This window comes from Dromiciops gliroides, chromosome 3 (assembly GCF_019393635.1).
Source record: "Dromiciops gliroides isolate mDroGli1 chromosome 3, mDroGli1.pri, whole genome shotgun sequence".
Taxonomy (NCBI): domain Eukaryota; kingdom Metazoa; phylum Chordata; class Mammalia; order Microbiotheria; family Microbiotheriidae; genus Dromiciops; species Dromiciops gliroides.
The window spans coordinates 34,034,895-34,054,025 of NC_057863.1; the positions used below are offsets into that span (position 1 = coordinate 34,034,895).

At 37.7% G+C, this 19,131-nt stretch overlaps 1 protein-coding gene across 3 annotated transcripts in view; it reads left to right on the forward strand.

Moving 5' to 3' along the window:
* The window catches only part of ECT2 (epithelial cell transforming 2), a 61,361-nt gene extending 42,985 nt beyond the window's left edge, over positions 1-18,376 (forward strand). For 2 of the 3 annotated variants that reach the window (XM_043995028.1, XM_043995029.1), the window contains 8 exons: positions 92-173; positions 1,430-1,508; positions 1,794-1,913; positions 2,989-3,127; positions 4,290-4,444; positions 13,045-13,152; positions 13,876-14,025; positions 17,017-18,376. In XM_043995028.1, coding sequence (XP_043850963.1) covers positions 92-173; positions 1,430-1,508; positions 1,794-1,913; positions 2,989-3,127; positions 4,290-4,444; positions 13,045-13,152; positions 13,876-14,025; positions 17,017-17,106 — 923 coding nt within the window. In that variant the 3' untranslated portion in view covers positions 17,107-18,376. Of the gene's footprint in view, positions 1-91; positions 174-1,429; positions 1,509-1,793; positions 1,914-2,988; positions 3,184-4,289; positions 4,445-13,044; positions 13,153-13,875; positions 14,026-17,016 lie in introns of those variants that run through there. The other variant, XM_043995030.1, reaches the window with a different exon arrangement.
* The last annotated feature ends 755 nt before the right edge of the window (positions 18,377-19,131 follow it).

Below are 19,131 nucleotides of genomic sequence, written 5' to 3' on the forward strand. Positions count from 1 at the left end.
TAACATTTACATTGTTGTCGTTGTTAGCTATACTGTTTTCTTGGCTGTATCAAGAGGTTTTCGTTGTAGTAAGACAACTCTTTTATTAAAGATCTTAAGAAACATACTGCAGATGATAACCCTGACAAGAATACACTAGAGAGAGCTATTGGATCGCTAAAGGAAGTAATGACGTAAGTTCTCTTAAATTTTGGGGGTTTTGTTTAAGGTTTAAAATGTCAGTGATAGGAGATTTAAGTGAATTAATTAAAGGGAGTGTATTAATAACTAGTATATTTGTGTAACAGCACAATTTCACCTATTTTCCAATAGTTAACATGGTAAAATAATAAATGACTCCAGAATACATTTACTAGACAATCACAGATTGTCAGCTCAGTCCTAAAAACATTTTGGTTCCATGCAAAAGAATTAACAGTGTTTTAGAAATTTGGAAGTGTTGTAGACTTCCTCATCTATATAAATACTCAGAATTTGCTTTTGAGCTCACGTGAACCAAAGTGACTTAACTGATCTATCCTGAAACAAAAGAAAAAGGTGTGTATGTGATACAAACATCTTTGCCTTCCAGACTAATTTTTCTTACTGTTTTCCAACTGGTATTTCATGAAACTTAAGTTTTGAGGGACATCTGGGAATGGAAGGTTTTTGCTATTTAATGGAGCCTGGTGAAGGTGAAAAATCTGAATTCTTATTTAACAGATTATTAGAGATCTTCTCTTTCACTGTTATAGGTGAATCGGAAGTCCAAAAGACTGCGACAATCTACAACAAACTCAGTAGAATTTGTGGTACCCAGGCTATTGCTCTTGAATCATTGTGTTCATATAGGGTGACTGAATTGGTAGCAGAGAAAAGGTACTGAAAGGAGACATCTGTTTGGAGTGTAGAGAGTCTTTAGACATTTTAGATAATTGACTTATAAGCGTGGATCATCAGCATGTCCCTGTCATAAATATTTTAATAACAGTAATTTTTTAAATGAACTTTAGTTAGTATGAATTGGGAAATTGCATAAAGGAGACCTTAACACTACTCAGTGTCCCCTGAATTTCATATAGATGGACCGCTTCTTTGAGCAAACTAAACCTAGGGAATCTCAAAAGAGCTTGTAGTCTGACAGGCTTTGGAGGTGTTGGATATATAGCTCCCAAAACTTAACTTGTAGTGTTCCCGAATGGGACTGTTTGTGATGACTTGGATTGGGTGACAGTTGACTTCCTGGAAAGATTCACCTAAGGGATTCTTTGAAAAGTAAGTTACCTCATTACCTGTGCAACATTGTATATGGCTCAGTTTGCACATCTTTGCAGATGTCTTTTCTTTTGTAAAGTGAGATAAGTTTTTACCTTTTTCTATTAGCACAGAATATTGCTATGGGAATCAGAATCACTTTTTACTTATCTACAATTTTCTTTTCTGTTTGCAGACATATTAATGAAGATAAGAGAAAAACAGAAGCCCAAAAGCAAATTTTTGATGTTGTTTATGAAGTAGATGGATGCCCAGTAAGTATCTTATGTAGTAACTACCTGTCTCTAAAAATGTGTTATTTTTCAGATATAATTGAAACCTGTCATTTCTGTCTACACAAACTATTATCAAGGGTTTTTAAAAAAAAATTTTTTTTATCATTTGTTATAAGATTTGGAATTCCAAATTTCCCCCCTTCCCTTCCCTTCCCCCTCCCTAGGATGGCAAGCAATCTATTTTCAAGTATTTAATTTTTTGTTTTTTGTTTTTTATATGGCCAAACACTAAGTGGTCTTGTATTATATCTTCCTGTTATGCAGGCTAACCTTTTGTCTTCTCACCGAAGCTTGGTACAGAGAGTTGAAACCATATCTTTAGGTGAACATCCCTGTGACCGAGGAGAACAAGTAACTCTCTTTCTCTTCAATGACTGCCTGGAGGTATGTGGCAACATCATAATTATCTTGGTGGATGGGACTGCCGTGAAAGTTTGAAGTCAGGCTTTCAATTCTGAAGTTAAAGGTGGCTTTTTTACCTTGTCAACTTAAATCACCGTATCTTAGTGAACATGATCATCTGATGAATTGACCCAAGGAAGAATAAATGTTCAGGAGTAGATAGATGCCTTCCCTCAAGTGGTATACATCTGAGAGATTGATAAAGGATAGAGTTTTTCCATAAGTAACTTAAGCAACATATCAGTTGCTTTCTTGAACTTAATCATGGCAGATAAAGTTTATTTCAAGACAGTAATATAAGAGGTCAGAAGGAATTGCCCATAGAGATACCATGGAATTCTCTGATGTATATGTATTTCCTTAAGAAAGAAGATGAGGATTTGTGTTGGCCACTCTCTTTCACTGTTGCTCACTTTCTATGGTCTCTACATCCCTTGGTAAAATACAGCTTAAATTATAGGCCTCTCTTTATTCAGTTTGACTTGGCCTAAAGTACACTTGATCTCTGTGAGATGTCTTCTCTTTTACCTTGAGGACATCTGGGTCTAGTTTCTGAATTTATTAGTCTATTCTTACTTGCTTTTGTTTTTTATGTTAGAGCTAATTAAGTTCTCACCTTTTTTGTTGCTCAGTGCCTGATATAGGTCTAAGGGAAGGTCTTTCTACTCTCATTTTAATGCCAAGCACAAATTCCTGTCCAGTCATGATATCAGTTTGGAGGTCCATCCTCTTCTGTTTTTTAGTCCCCTGTCCTTGTGATTTCGTTTTCCCTTCTCCCATCTCATCTCATGGCCTGTTATTTCCATATGTAAGCATCGATATATTTATAACACTATTACACTTTGACTATTCTCAATTCTCAATTCATATGGCTTTTGGAGAAGATATTTTTCCCACATTTGTGATATGAGAATCATTGTGTCTAATAGAGCACAGTAGTTATTTGATTACGTGGAATTGATTTGGGTTTGTTTTTTTTTTTTAGGGTCATGGGTGGAAGAAAAAAAATCTTAAACTTTTGCTTATTCATCTGAATTCCTTTTTCCCCCTTAAACAGATAGCAAGGAAACGGCACAAGGTTATTGGCACATTCAAGAGTCCTCACGGCCATACCAGGCCCCCAGCAGCTCTTAAACACATTTGTCTGATGCCTCTTTCTCAAATTAAGAAGGTGCTCGACATAAAAGAGACTGAAGGTCTGTGTGTTTGGCGATCTGGAGCTTGTATAGAGTCGTAGCTTAGAATCTTCCAGGTATCTGAATGTTAATAATAAATAATAAATATTATTTATAAGCGTTTGGCAGTTGAGATTACAGAAATTGCTTATGAAAGTACTTACATGAGGTAAGTAATCACAGCACTCAGTGATAAGGGAATATGTAGGAAAGCCTTGTATTTGGACAGCCAGAGAACTTTTAAACGGTCACTTGTGAAACCAGTGTCTCCAAGGCACTGAGGATGCTCTTCCCATTCCATCACAACCCAGCAAAAATGACCAGGTGATTTGGTATGCTGTACAGCCTGTGTGTACGTAGCACCCTTAGTGCCCACGTTGGCATCGGCGGGATGAGGAGAGCTTTGGGAGAGATTTTGGTCCACTTGGGAAAGTGTCTGTAGCTAGCTCGGGCATTAAAGCTACAAGGAGGCCTACAGAACCCCCCTCACATGGGTGAAGAGAGCTACCTAGCAGGCGGTTGTAATACTCCTTCCCTTAATGCAATTATTATGGGTTTGGAGGGCATCCTTTTGTTGCCACGACATTTAGCATTATAGAACTTGTTCCCTATCTGATGTAATAGTACTAGGTGAAACTCGCTACAAATGTTCTCAAGGAAGAGGTGGGCAACAATTACAAACTACATTTAAATTTGCCTAAATGATAGGCGTTCTAGGTCATGGCATCAATCTTTTATGTGTTCATAATGATTGTAAAGATGTTGATGTTGAAAAATAGACTGCTCTCACATCTCTCACAGAAAGTTTTAAAACAGAAATGTTAATGTCTAGGCTTTTTTTATTTCCTTGGATTTGATGCAGATAGTTTGCATTACCAAAGTAGCCCTAACACAGTATTGTTGTAATAGAAAAGTTGCTTATGTAAAACTTTTGAGATGGATGAAATTTGAGTAAAAGAAAAGTATAATTTTGCATTTTGAACAAAGCATCATGTAAAATACTAAGAAATGTTTAAGTCTGTTTGGTTTTTCTGCTTCCATTTAGTATGTTGAAAATCCTCTTAATGGCATGGGGGGCGGGAAAGATTAAGAGAATAGCTTTCTGAACTTTTAAATTAATGTATATCCTGATACTTTCAAGAGTAACTCTGAATCTCATCGATGGTTTTTTTGGGGACTCTAGATTGCCGTAATGCTTTTGCCCTGCTTGTGAGGCCACCGACAGAACAGGCAAATGTGTTGCTCAGTTTCCAGATGACCTCAGAGGACCTTCCCAAAGACAAGTGGCTGAAGATGCTTTGCCGCCATGTGGCCAACACCATTTGTAAAGCAGATGTGGTGAGTTCTTACCTTTGTGTCAGTAAAAATGATTTCGTTGCATACATTGTTACACAGCCACAGGATTCTTGGCATTTCTTGTGAAGCATGTGGGAGATCCATTTTTATGTTTTGATGGAAAGAGGTACAGGATATTTTCTCTCCTGCAGAACTTTTTGGGATGGAGACTCCATTTTCCTGCTTCTAATTTCTGAGTCAATAGGTACCTGTAGTGGAAAAGGTTTGAATTCCAACTCTCCTCCCTGCCCATGAATCCTTGGTGAAGTCAAATAACACCACTCTAGATCTCAGTTTTCTTATTTGTGAAATGAGAGAATTGTACTGAAGTCATCTCCAAGGCCCTTTTTGCCTCTAAGTACCCTCCTTAGGTTTTCCCTCACTCTTCCCTCACATCAGTGAAGACTACTATAGCCACCACATTGGACTGGTGAGTATCTTTCTTCTGGGGAATTCAGAGTGCTTGCACAGATACGTAACTACTTCTCCCAGACTTATGGGGCAGAGAGAGAAACTGAAAGAGAATCAGGAGCAGATATTGAGTCTTAGCAAAAGTTGTATCAGCTGAAGGTATGAATAGATGAAAAAGGTAAGCAGCTAGGCCAAGCAGAACACTGGTGCACTCACTGATATTAAATGTTTAGGGTCTTAAGCCCTGACTGCTGCTTAGTACCTTAGTGACCTTGGCCATGCTTCACTTTCTTCATGGATTTCATTCTTCTCATCTCTAAAATTAGGTGAAACTCAGTAGTCTATAGGGTCACGTTTAATTCTAGATCCTGAACGTGTAATCCTATATACATATGTCTGTGGATATAATAAGTGCTGTTTATAGGTGGTTTGTTATGATTACATCTGCTGCTGCAGAATGGAATATATGGTTAGATATTTAATGGTACTGGTAATTCTGTAAAGCACTGAGCAGGGCACCAAGACATAGGGTAAACATTTCTGTATAACATATTGTCTCTTAGACTTCCTTTCAGAACTGCACATCCATCCCATTCTTGATGTCAGACAAATGTAACAGATGACTTTCTTGAATCTGAGACCAGAATTGTCATTCTTGGAGTCTCTGTGTATGTGGGTCTTCTGCTGATGTGAATAGTGGCCCTTCTTTGCCTGCTTATAGTGGGCAGTTCTCTTTTAGGTTGTCACAGGGTTTTCCAGGGTTGCTAATTAGAACAGTCTTTCTTTTTTTTAATAGCTATAAGTTTCCCTGTGCAGTCTTTGTGTATTATTCAAGGACTTGATGTAGTTAATACAAATAAATACATTTGGCAAATCTCACTTAATTAGGAAATCTGTCTTTCATTCTTTAGTTTGGGCTTTTCAAAGTTTAATATTGGTCAGCACTTTAGAATGAATAGTTCACATGAAGAGGTATGTATCTTTAGGTATCGCTATGTTTCTTTTTATGTTTCTCCTGATGTTATGACTTCTACTGATAAGAACAGATACTACACTTGATTGGCTGAGAATTGATGATGTCATGACTTTTAGTGCCTCATTGAATGAAGTTCTTCTCTTTGTCATGTTTATCATAGTTTTGTAAAATTCTTAACATTTGTATGGAAGAAACCTTTTTAGAGTAGAGCCTTCAAAGGTCCATTTTGTTTTCTTGACTCAAGTACTTCTTGAAATCATAAAGAATAAGTATAGTAAGACCCTGAAACTTTATATTTCTAAGTCTATTTTGTAATTAAAAAGTTGTAGATGAACCATAGTTTGATAAAGAAGTCATGTTTTCATCATAGATCATGTTGCCATAAATTTTTATGTAGATGAGAAAACAGGTCTCTGGGTTGATAGTTGCTGATGCTTTTTAAGTATACTTGCTGATCTCTCCTTTTAAAAATCTTGCCTTGGGGCAGCTAGATGGTGCAGTGGATAGAGCACTGGCCCTGGAGTCAGGAGGACCTGAGTCCAAATCCAGCCTCAGACAGTTAACACTTACTAGCTGTGTGACCCTGGGCAAGTCACTTAACCCCAATTGCCTCACTTAAAAAAAAAAAATCTTGCCTTGAGGACCCTGAACATTGTTTAATAAAGCACAGATTTTGTTCTTAATGTGTTTGATAAGGTTCAGAAACTCATCCTGAAGGAGCCCATTTCTCTATTGGTCTAAATGTTCAGAAAGTTTCCCTTAAAATTCACTCATTTGCATATTTTACCATTGCACCTTGTGCCCTTTTGAGCCAAGGAAAACTATGCCATGGTTCTGGAAATACTTGAAAACAGCCTAATTTATGGCCTCCTCGTCTGTTTTCTGGGTTTAAACATCCCCTTTCTTTCAGTTGATCCGCATATTAATGAGCTTGGTGCCCTCCTCTACTGTCCTAGTCTCTCTACTCTCCAGCCAACCAGCTTCCGCTACCCGGGTGCTTTAGTCTACTCAACACGTTTCTTACAGAACCTTGGTGTGCTGCTAACTGACCTTGCTTCCGTCTTCTGTGGGGAATTTCCTATTGGTCTATGTTGGTCTTTTTAGAGAATTCTTCTTTTCTCCTCATTGGAATTTTTTCTTTTTATTCTCAGAATTTCATACTTGAGAGCTGTCTTTCCTTCCTGGACTGACTTCCCCTGTAGAATTGGAGTCTTGGGGATATTACTTATGCTTTTTCTGAATCCTTTGAAATCTGTACTCTCAGTCTCGGGGGGGGGGGGGGCATTTGAGCCTATCCCAATTTTTTTTTTCCCCTTCTCTGTCACATTCTAAAATGGAGTAACCTCTTTTTCTATGTTAGTGAGAGTCAGATTGGGAATAGAATTTCCTCTTGTTGGTTCTTCCTTCCTTGCAGGGGAAGGTATAATATTTTTTTTTTGGAGGCAATGGGAGTTAAGTGACTTGCCCAGGGTCACATAGCTAGTAAGTGTCAAGTGTCTGAGGCCGTATTTGAACTCAGGTACTCCTGAATCCAGGGCCGGTGCTTTAACCACTGCGCCATCTAGCTGCTCCAGAAGGTATAATTAACACAAATCTAGAAGTCATTTGCTGCTCTTCCACCTCTGTCAGTGTGTCAACAGTTATCCAGATGATTGAAGTCCCTTACCACTGTTAGGCCACGCCTCTGTACTTGGCTTAGATTTGTTTTCCGGCAACTGAATTGCTCAATGGCTAGAGCCCTGGGCCTGGAGTCAGGAAGAAACACTTTCAAATGTGGCCTCAGATATTTACTAGCTGTATGACCCTGACTGAGTCACTTACGCTCTGTCTGCTTCAGTTTCATCAGCTGTAAAATGGGGATGATAATAGTATCCACCTCCCTAGGCAGCTGTCAGCATCAAATGAGATAATAAATGTAAAGTGCCCAGCACATAAAAGGGACTTAATGAAGCCTTTTCCCCTTCCTTCCTAGTGCTTCTCTTCTCGACCCTGATATATGTATCCTCATATACCCTGATATAGGCCTCTTTGGGCCTCCATGGATCTTCACATACTCTCTTTCACATATCCTTTCCTCTGGTTCTTTGATTCCTATGCACGAATATGTTTTCCTAATAGGCACTGCTATACATTCCTCCCTCTTTTCTCTCTCCCTTTTAAACCACTTTTGTGCTGTTTTTGTTTTGAAATAAGAAGGCCATTCTCTGATCCTGGTTCTCATCCTCCCAAATCTCAGCGCTAGCTGTCATATCTAACTCACCTCCTTGCATTAGGATTTCTAGTTCATCTTCTTTGTTACTCATATTGTATAGTATTTATATATATATACTTGAGCCCATAGGTTTTGTTTTTTTCCCACTCACTGAATCCTTTCTTACATTTGTTTCCTGTAAACTTCTGAGTTTGTCTGCTCCCATTCTTCATCCTATATTGCAGATCTTCCCTCTAGTATTTACACACGTGTAGCTTTCTTCCTAACTTCCTTTTCAGTTTAAAGCTGTTTTGATTAAATTTGCAAGAGAGAATTCTTAATTTCCACCCCTTGTTAAGAGCTTTCCCTCCCTGGAGAGGAGTTATGGTCCTTCCTCTCCTGAGATGGCTCTTCCCTTCCCACGTTTGTCTTTCTGTTTTGAGACTTAGGCTCTCATTGATCCTAAGTAATGAAGAACCACTTGTATCCCCAAGGTCTTCTGTTTTTTTTTTCTCCAGGACTTCCTAATCTTTAGCAGTGTTTTCTAGGTTGCTTATAGCAGAATCATTTCTACCCATCTGAATCAAGGGAAGCAGGTAGGGTCTTCTGCTTCAACATATGTAGGGATGTTCGATGGGATGTCTGTCTGTTACCCTACTGACAGACAGCTCCCTCAGTACTGCTTAGGAGGGGGGTAGCCTTCCATTTTTAGATTTTCAGAATGTTCACATCATCTTTGCTTCTACTCCCTTACCTTGCCAGGTCCAAGTAGCCCTGCCCTGAAACGTTCCTTTTATCTGTCCCTTCTTTTCCACTCCCAATACCTTCATTTTTCTGCTTGACTCTTGAAGTGCCCTCTTACCTAACATTCCCACTTAATTCATCTTTCCTCCAGTAGCCTCAATGTAGTAGCTCCGGTTTGTGCTCCTTGGGTCTAATCTTGACATGGAAGATCTTCCAAGGAAAGACCTTGTTGCAGGAGGCCTTACTCACATAGCCTGACCTCCTACTCCTCATCTTGTAGCCTGAAGTTGGCTCTAGTTGACAACTTTCTGGCCTCTCTTTCTGTGCTTCTGCCCGTTTTATCTCCCAACTCCATCTAGTCAAGACCTTCCTCCCTTTTTAAAAAAAATCAAAACCGTTTTTATTTAAAGTTTTGAGTTCCCAATTTTATCCCTCCTTTCCTTCCTCCCCTCTGCCTTCCCTGAGTTGGTAAGAAATCAAATATAGGTTATACATGTGCAATTATGTAAAACATTGCCATATTAGTCTTTTTATATAAGAAAACTTGAATAAAAGAAAAAAAATGAAAGAAAGTGAAAAAATCGCCTGCTTCAGTCTGTGTTCAGTCAATACCACTTCTTTCTTTGGAGGTGGATGGTCTGCTTCATCGTTAGTCCTCTGGGATTGTCTTGGATCTTTGCGTTGCTGAGAAGAGTTCAGTCATTCACAGTTCTTCATCCAACAATATTGCTGTCTTTGCACATTGTTCTCTTGGTTCTGCTCACTTCACTGTGTATCAATTCATACAAGTCTTTCCAGGCATTTCTGAAATCATCCTGCTTGTCATTGCTTACAGCACAATAATATTTCATCACCATCATATACCACAGCTTGTTTCTCTCATTCCCCAATTGATGGGTGTTCCTTTGATTTCCAATTCTTAGCCGCCACAGAAAGAGCTGCTGTGAATATTTTTGTGCAGATAGGTCTTTTTCTCTTTTTGGGGATGTCTTTGGGATATAAACCTAGCAGTGGTATTACTGGATCAAAGGACATGCATAGTTCTATAGCCCTTTGGCCACAGTTCCAAATTACTCTCCAAAATGGTTGGATCCGTTCACAACCCTACCAACAGTGGATTAGCATCCCAGTTTTCCCACATCCCCTCCAATATTCAATATTTTCCTTTTTTGATATATTAGCTGCTCTGATAGGTGTGAGGTGATACCTCAGTTATTTTAATTTGCATTTCTCTGATCGATAGAGATTTAGAACATTTTTTCATATATTTTCGATAGCTTTGATGTCTTTGTCTGAAAACTGGCTTGTTCATATCCTTTGACCATTTATAAATTGGGGAAAGGGCTTCCCTTTCTTGAAGACCCAAAGCAGGGGACACCTCTGCTATATCTTTTCCTGTTCTTACTTGCCTCCTAGCAAAAGGGAGGAGGACATAATCCCTCCCTTTACAAACATCTCAGAGCACTTTACCTAGACTTCTCCTTTTTGCTTAACCCTTTCTTCCTCATATAATTATATTGAGGCAGCCAGGTGGCATAGGAAATAAAGAGCTGAACCCCAGTTGGAGGCAGGGCTGAAGTTCAAATCCTGATCCAGATACTTTTCGTAGCCCAGTGACCTTGTACAACTCACTTAAACTCTCAGCCTCAGTTTCCTTATGTGAAAAATGAGACTTGTAATATCCCCTACTTCCCAGGGAAATAGGGAAAACAATGGAAACATGGAAAACAATTTGCAGATCTTAAAGTGCTATATAAATTCTTGCTTTAATTATTAGGATTAATCCCCCCCCCCCTTTCCCCTCTATTGCCATTAGAATATAAGAGCTTTGAGAAGTAGGGTCTGTCATTTGTTTTTATTGCCAGTCTAGGCATAATGGATGGATGGATGGATGCATATTTATTAAGTGCTTACTGGATAACTAGATGGTGCACTGCATGGAGCGCTGGGCCTGGAGTCGGGAAGACGTGAGTTCAGATGTGGCTTCAGGCACTTCCAAGCTGTGTGACCCTGGGCAAGTCACTTAACCTCTGCTTGCCTTAATCCACTGGAGAAGGAAATGACAAACCACTCCAGTGTCTTTGCCAAGAGAACTCTACGGATGTGCTTTGGTCCAGAGGGTCACAAAGACTTGAACACGACCGAACCAAATACTGACAGCGCTGTGCTTAGGCCTGGAGATAGAGCTAGAGGAGCCGTGTAGTCTCTACTCACTGAAGAGCATTCAAAAAAAAAAATAAAAAACAAACCTAAAATTAAACCACCGAAAAAGAATGATTACATGCAAAGTAGAAGAGCAGCATCAAGGAGTCTTAAGTGAGACAGAATCTCTATTAAACACAGCTTGTTTTTTAAAAAGTATAATTAAACATGTCACTTTTAGTGCTTTCTTGTTGTTCCCCTTAAACTTCCCCTGGTCCTCTGTGAAATGCTTCTGTCTGTCTCCCCCTTCCCTCTGTGCCCTCGAGTGCCCACCCCTTCTCTTCCCCGAGAAGCTCACACTGCCTCACATGGGCTGCTTCTGCCTCGTAGGAGGTCCTTAGGGTGCTGTGACCCAGCAGACGGTTGGCCTTCTATACTGTCACTTCCATGGATAAAACCACACCTGCTCCTGATGTGGACTTGGGCCTCGGGAGCTGAGTAAGCTGCTCCTATGGCACCTCCCTGTGTGGCCACTGCAGAGGCAAGGCCACTTTCAGTTCTGCTGTTTTCCCTCTTCTTGGCCTAGCTTTATTGGAGGCTGATTTTTACATAGCACTTGCTTAATTAATATTGAATAATTGGTGGGAAAATTTTGTGAAGTGTTTTGTAGTTTGGCTGTTAGCCACAAGATGGCACCAAACAATTAACTATGTGTCCTAGGTTACTTTTAGTATTTGATCTCTTCAGACTTTTTGTAAATTTTATAAATTTAGATTTGGTGACACCTACTGGGTCCTTCAGACACACAAATGTCTACGAATGATGGAGAAGCTGCCCTTGATAAGCTTGGAATTTCCATATTAGTTGAGAATATATTGTTACCTAGTGATTGCTAAAATCCTGTACTAAGTTTGCATGGGGAAACCAGTATAAAATGAGGTCTACAAAGCACTGGTTGTTTGTTTAGCTTTTATAAATGATGTATTAATATGTCATATTTGAGAGTGAAACCGATTGATCCATCATACCATTGCCAATGTAACCTTCTTAATACCCGTGACCTCATAGCAGTCTAAGCATCTTCATTGGTTCCTCATTCTGTAACTTTCTTTCCTACTAAATCCCTTCACATACAATGTACTCCAGCCAAACTGGGCAACATTGGAAACATGAAATCATGCAAATGATTTTGTTCTGTGCGATCAGCACATCACTGTATTTGCACATATCGCATGTGCCTAGGACAGACTTTGACATTTGTCTGTTGAAATCTTTCAGCCCAGCTTTCTGAAGCCTTCACTCTTCCCCCCCCCCCCACCCCCCCAGTGGATTTCATAGCTTAATTTGCATTATTATTGTGACACATTTTATTTCTCCCTTCTAGATTTGAAGTTCCTATGTGGCAAGGGCTATATATCTCCAGCTCTTAACTCAGTACCTTTCCCACAGAAGGCATTTGATAAATATTTTTTAGTGCAATTAAGTCTAGCATTCCAATGAATCTCTTTAAATAGGCCTTGGAACTATTTATCCATTTATTGTGAACTCCTCTGCTTTACAAAAAATGTGTCATTGACATATTTTAAAAGAAGAAACCCATTGTTGTCATTTACCAGTAACCCCTCCAATAGGGAACCCTTCCTTGTTTAGTCCATTCTCCCTTGCCAGGAGGAATGAGCTATTTAATTAAGTCTTGTAGTCACAATTGGTCATTGCATTGATGTCTTTTAGTGGTGTTTTCCATTACATTATTCTGTCATTGTGTATATTGTACCCATGACTTTATTCAATCTTTATCAGTTCATACAGGTCGTTCCAACTTTCTCTGCATTCATTACATTTGTCATTTTTTAAGGATTTAATAATATTCTGTTATATTTCTAGTCCTACTAATACTTTGAGGAACAAGGACAGTGGGTCATTTTCCAAACAATTCCAAATTGATTTTTAGAGTAGATGGATTAATTCGCAACCTACCAATGTGTTAAATCTTTTTTCCCAATCTAGTCAAATAAATTTCAAAATAGAAATTTTTAAGCTTGTTGAGTTTATTTTTCAACTACTTGTTATTTTTTATATGTGTAGTTTTAATGAAAAAATTGGTGGTCTTAATTATTAACCACTACTATTTTTCAACAGGAAAACCTTATTTATGCTGCGGATCCAGAATCTTTTGAAGTCAATACAAAAGACATGGACAGTACATTGAGTAGGGCATCCAGAGCAATTAAAAAGACTTCTAAGAGGGTAAGAATTCAGAAAAACTAACATTATGCATCTTCCACTCCCTTTTCACCCAAATAAGAAACTAGAATATTACCACAGTTTCCAGGATGGATTTTATGTAACCAGGCTGTTTTTCCATAGCCTGAGAAATGCCCTTAGAAAGAATGTTTTGATTGAGCCAGTTATAGTAAATGCAGTATAACAGTAATTTTATATAACATTATTTTCTGGGCCCTTGCCCTCCTTGTTGGTCATTCTCTTCGGTGAAAACACTAATTTGATTGTTGGTCTGGAAATGAAGCTCTGAGCTGCCATAGAGCTCTTTAAAATTATTTTGTTCTGCTTGTCTATACAAATCCCTTTGCTTCCCCCACCTCCAGAATCCCTTCAGGTGTATTCAAATGAAAAGCCTGTGTTCTAATTACACTTTCTTCTTTTTTGTGCTGAAGACTGGCTTAGATATTTAACCTCTCCTTCTTAAGTTCCTTACTCGTGAAGCTGGGGTGATGATTGCCTCCTGGACGTGAGGCCCAAATAAGATACTTCATGTGAAAGGGCTTTGAAAAGGGTGAAATATTGTACCGCAGTGTACAGTGGTATCTACTATGATGTTGTCATGGAGCTACTGGCCCTTTTGTGAGAAAATTTACAATGTACATTTTGCTCCCTTTTTCTCTGCATAATATTTGATGTTGATCAACTGTTTTAGATTTGCTAAGTGACAGCCATTCCATTGCTAACTAGGTTACGAGGGCATTTTCCTTCACCAAGACTCCGAAGAGAGCTTTTCGAAGGACTTTGATAACTTCGCAGAGCAGTGCAGAGGGGCGGAGCCCTTGCTCCAGCAGTGACACTTACATAGGCAGCCGCCTGAGCAGCACATCCTCATTAGCAGTAAGTCCTGCACTGACCTGGAGCATGGCCTGACCAAATTGGTTGGGGCACAGAAGTTAATGTTTTATTTTTGTGGATGTTTCATGATGAATTTGCCAGTTATTGTTTGCTCCAGGCCTTAAAAACCGTAGCAGCATTCTCTTGGTGTAACCATAAGAGCTATGGGCAAATCCCCCATTGATCAATGGGAAGGGGGCACACTTATTGACTTGTCATCCCTTCCAGGGGATTTTGGTGTGATTCAGCTCTGTGATAGACCAGGTGCACTTCAGGACAGAGTGTGGATGGTAACAAATGACTTAGATACATTTTTATTTCCTAAGTCAAGGAAGATACTGAGGGTATCAAGAGGATATTAATTACTTCCTTTTGTAAATCCTGTGATTATTGGAAACTAACTTTTTCTAGGGCTTGAATTCCAAAATAAGATTGGCGTTCTAGATAGCTAATATAATATAGCTAATATGAAATCATGGGACATTTATTACTTAAATAGAACCATTAAAGACCAATAGTTATTAACACTTCAAGTGTGTGTGTATAGCTGTGTTCTTGGTGAGGCTTTATGTTAGCAAGATCTTTGGTTTACATTGGCTTTAAGTCATCATGTGACACGTTCAAATTAATTTCTAGGATTTCGAAACAACTGAAACCTAGAAAGAAACCAAGAAGTTGTAGTTGGTTTCCTAATCTGAAGTAGGTGCAAAACACATCTCTATCCGATATCTAAAATGAAGAGTTGATTTGGTTTGTTTAACATGATAATGCAGTTTGAACTCTTCTATAATAACTAGATTACAACTTTGTCATCTTGTCCATATCCATAGCAACACATGCTTTGAACTGCAGGGTAATGGAATGTTACCAAAATACTGTATTTAAAAAAATAAGATTTACAAGTATTGTTTTTAATTATGTAAAACAACATAATCTCTAAAAAATTTCCCATAAATTTATGCAAGGAGAATCTAAAATATTGCTGTCCTTTTCTTCATTACTTGCTTTTTACTAATAACTTTTCTGCTCATCTGTTTATAGATAATTGATTCCATTTCCAAAATACAATGTAATTAGATCTTTTAAACCTGCCTATTTTCAACCCTCAGACTCTACTTATGGCCTTTCTAAAGCCTTTCCCTTCAACCTTTGCTTCATTCTAGTTCCCATCGTGATGTATCACTCATAGCAGAGGGACGTTTCCTCTTCAAACTGAAAAAAAATCTCCAAATATCTACTGACCCTAAAGCCTCCCTAAGTCACTCATAACATTTATGAAAACTTGGGATGAACCAGAGATCAAAACAAATTCCAAAATCCTTAAGTTAGCCACACTGCGAGGGTTCAACTTGGAATTTATGCTCCTTAAGAAAGAGGATGCTAATTTTTCTTCTCCTGAATGACTAATTATTAGGAAGTGAGGCTTTGCACAATTTCTTGGTTCTGAGTTTCTTTCACCTTTGGTCATTATTCACATAGCTCTGTGAGCACCAGTGGTCATTACTCACAGAGGAATTTAAGCACAGTGAAGTTTCAGCATGTTTTGAGATTTCCTGATATTAAAGAAAACTGGAAGTTTAAGAAAGACTATGAAGGATTGTGAAGAATAGATTTACCTGTAAAATCTGATTCACAGTCTTATTTGTGGCATTAAACATTGGCTTAATATAGTACATTTTAAAAGGTTTACCTAAGGAAAATTTAAGCTCTACTGTTCAGTATTTAAATTTAACTTTACTATTGATTAGTACTCAGCACTCAAACTAGTCATTTCATTTGCTATACTTGATTGGTAAGAGTATCAAATAAAAACTTCATTAACTATTGCTGAGCCTTCAACTTAATGTGTTTTCTTTTTTATTGTTTTAAGTGGTAGCTTTATAATTTTTATTAACACCTATTCTTGAGCTTCTTCCATGCCATGTTTGGTGGTATAGTATTAAAGTTGTCAAACTTGACCATAACCTAATTTTGATCTTTGAAGCAGGAGGTTTGAAAGACTTAACTATTTGACAAAAGCTGTTATTGGAAGAATTAATTATTTAAGCCCCATGCTCCAATCCACTGCCCATTGCCTCCTTCCCTCTTTCTTTCTACCTGCCTAGCCCATCTAACCCCACTAGAGTCTGAGACCTACCCAAATCTCCATCTTTTTTTGGGGGGGGGGGCGTGGGGCAATGAGGGTTAAGTGACTTGCCCAAGGTCACACAGCTAGTAAGTGTCAAGTGTCCTGAGGCCAGATTTGAACTCAGGTCCTCCTGAATCCAGGGCCGGTGCTTTATCCACTGTGCCACCTAGCTGCCCTTTCCATCATCTTTTAAATGGATTGTTTGAAATGAGTAAAGAGACTGGATATATATACATCAGTTGCTTTAGAAAAATGCCTTACATTCTTTAGCTTATTTTAAAAATGCCAGTGAATCTACCCTCATTTCAACTTCATGATTGTCTTTCTACGGTAATAACTCCTCTCCAAAGTGTAGTAACTAATTATTTACAAAGGTATACTGCACCTTTAATTTCACCTGTTTAAAAAGTTGTATACTAATGTTAGTGCATCATTTAATCCAATGTCTGTTCAAAAGAGATCTTTAAGATAAACTTCTTGACCTTCTTAAAGGTACTTTAAACCAATTGTACTCAAAGTATGTCATTCTTTTTCCTCATTTTTGATTTGTCTTATTTATGCTATGGTCAAGAGTTTCTAAACCTTTTTGGATTAGGTCCTCTCTTAAATAATGTAGTAGGGCGGCTATGGTGGCGCAGTGGATAGAGCACCGGCCCTGGATTCAGGAGGACCTGAGTTCAAATCCGGCCCAGGACACTTAACACTTACTAGCTGTGTGACCCTGGGCACTTCACTTAACCCAATTGCCTCACTAAAAAAAAAAAAATAATGTAGTTAATACTGATGATGAGGTGGAAGTTAGTTCAGCCACCAGTCATTACCACCTCTCAGAATGTATTCTCAACCATTTTCTTTTGTCTTTACAGGGTATTCCATCTCCTTCCCTTGTTAGCCTTCCAGCCTTCTTTGAAAAGAGGAGTCATACTTTAAGTCGATCTACAACTCATTTGATATGAAGTTATTCCTCTTCTGTGATGTCTTAATACAGTGACTGACAAGCAGCTTATTTTTGACAAGAAACTGACTTAAATAGTACTGTTATTAGCACTTGATGAAAACCAGGAGGAAGTTAAGTAACACTAAATTAACCATTTGGATTTTTTAAAGGAATTAATCGCTCAATTATAAGTATACACTTAAGGGAAGAATTTGATATTGGTTTAGATGTAATTTATTTGTTTAAACTCCTCTTTCCATGCCAGTATCTTAAGTTATTTCTAACATCAGTAGATTTGATCCTTTGATACAATAAAAGATTTTATTGTTGGATGCAAAGATTCTGATGGAAACTATTTTGTATAGTGCCTGTTAAGGATCTCATGAAATACATCTTTGTATTTAAATGCTACATTCAGTGCAGAGATCAAGTGACACTGTCAAGATTCTCACTGAATAAACCACTTCCCTGGCAGCTGACTTTGCAGACAGGTTTGCTTCGCTGCACTGCTTCAAGTACAGTAACTTCTCTGTTGGATAGCTTATCACTCTTGTCTGTTTCCAAATCTGGCACATGAGGAAAAAAATGATAATTTGCTCCATATAAAAATGTATAACAGACAGAAATGACCAAAATCCTTTTATAGACAGTAGCGATGACATAGTTTTGAAAATATTGTATGTTTTGCACAAAAAATAGGTCAGTGGGTACATGTAGTTACTTCAGAGTCCAGATGTTTTATAATACTTTTAGCAACGGGGATACTTTTAAAATTTAGTTTTATAGTTTGCAAAAGTTCACTTTGAAGTACAAGACTATGAAAAAATTATGCTGATAATGTATAGCATTTAATCAAAATTATTTTGAAAGTTGGCAGTCAATCTGCTTATAAAATATGCATGTATATTTTAGGCATTTTATTGTGAAACTCAAATTCTTCTGAATCAATTGTAAAATTAAATTCCTTTATTTACTGTAAAAAAGCTCGATTCCAAATTGTCTAATTTTAATAGAATATAGTCTTGTTTTTTTCCTTATAGTGAATATTTTGAAATAATCACGTTTTTTTCTATGGGTATTTGTCCCTCCTCTTACCTGTTTAGGGACTAGTCTAAACACATTGATTGCCATTTAATAATTCTCAGGTTTCTGTTTGAATTTAACTGACTACATACATTTGTATGTGTTGTATATGTAACTAGAGTGCTGCTTTTGAGGATTTTAAATGGCCTCTTTCTGATGTGTTTTTAAAACTGTCTAAGAACTTTGTAAATAAAGATGTAAAAACCTCCAGTGTTTACTGTTTTGACTTAAAAAAAAAAAAAAAAAGGAAATCAATCCAGAAACATCAACAAAAAAATGACAAACTTCAGAATCTTTAAGATTTCAGAATGAATGTGCTATAGGTGGTTACTTATCTCAGTCATTCTTGTACCTGAAAACAAATTATTGGAGTAAGTTATTTTATAAATTGATTTACCAAAAAATAACTTTAAAAGTGCAGATCAAAGGAAGATTACAGGAAGTCACAGGAATTTATGGATCTCACTTTGTAAGTCTTATGACAGCTCCAACAGTCCTGTGGCTATCACTTAAATTGTTTCCATGTGGTCATCTCTTATTGTATAAGGTGATGGCAGAAACTTCTCTGCATTGAAATGTTGTGGCCCATATTAAGGCTATGTCGCTCAGGCCATGATCCTATGATCTGACTATTAAGATACTTCAAAAATTCATATGGTCTTTAAAAAGACAAAAATTTTATTGAGTGTCAGGAGTTTTTATTTTTAGGTCTTAATCTGACTATCCTGAAGGAACTTTTGATCTAAGAGACAGAATATAATCCCTAAATGTATTTTTAGTTTATTTCTAACTTAGGCTCTTATAAAATATAGTTGGAATGTGTCAAAAGCATGCCCTAGTACTGGAATACTTGATTCAATCAACTTAGAAAATAATTTTTTAAAAGTTAGTCCTCTTCCAAGATTGTCATAAGACACTTCAAGAGAGGAAATATTGATGTACCTCACTTAAAGAAAACTTA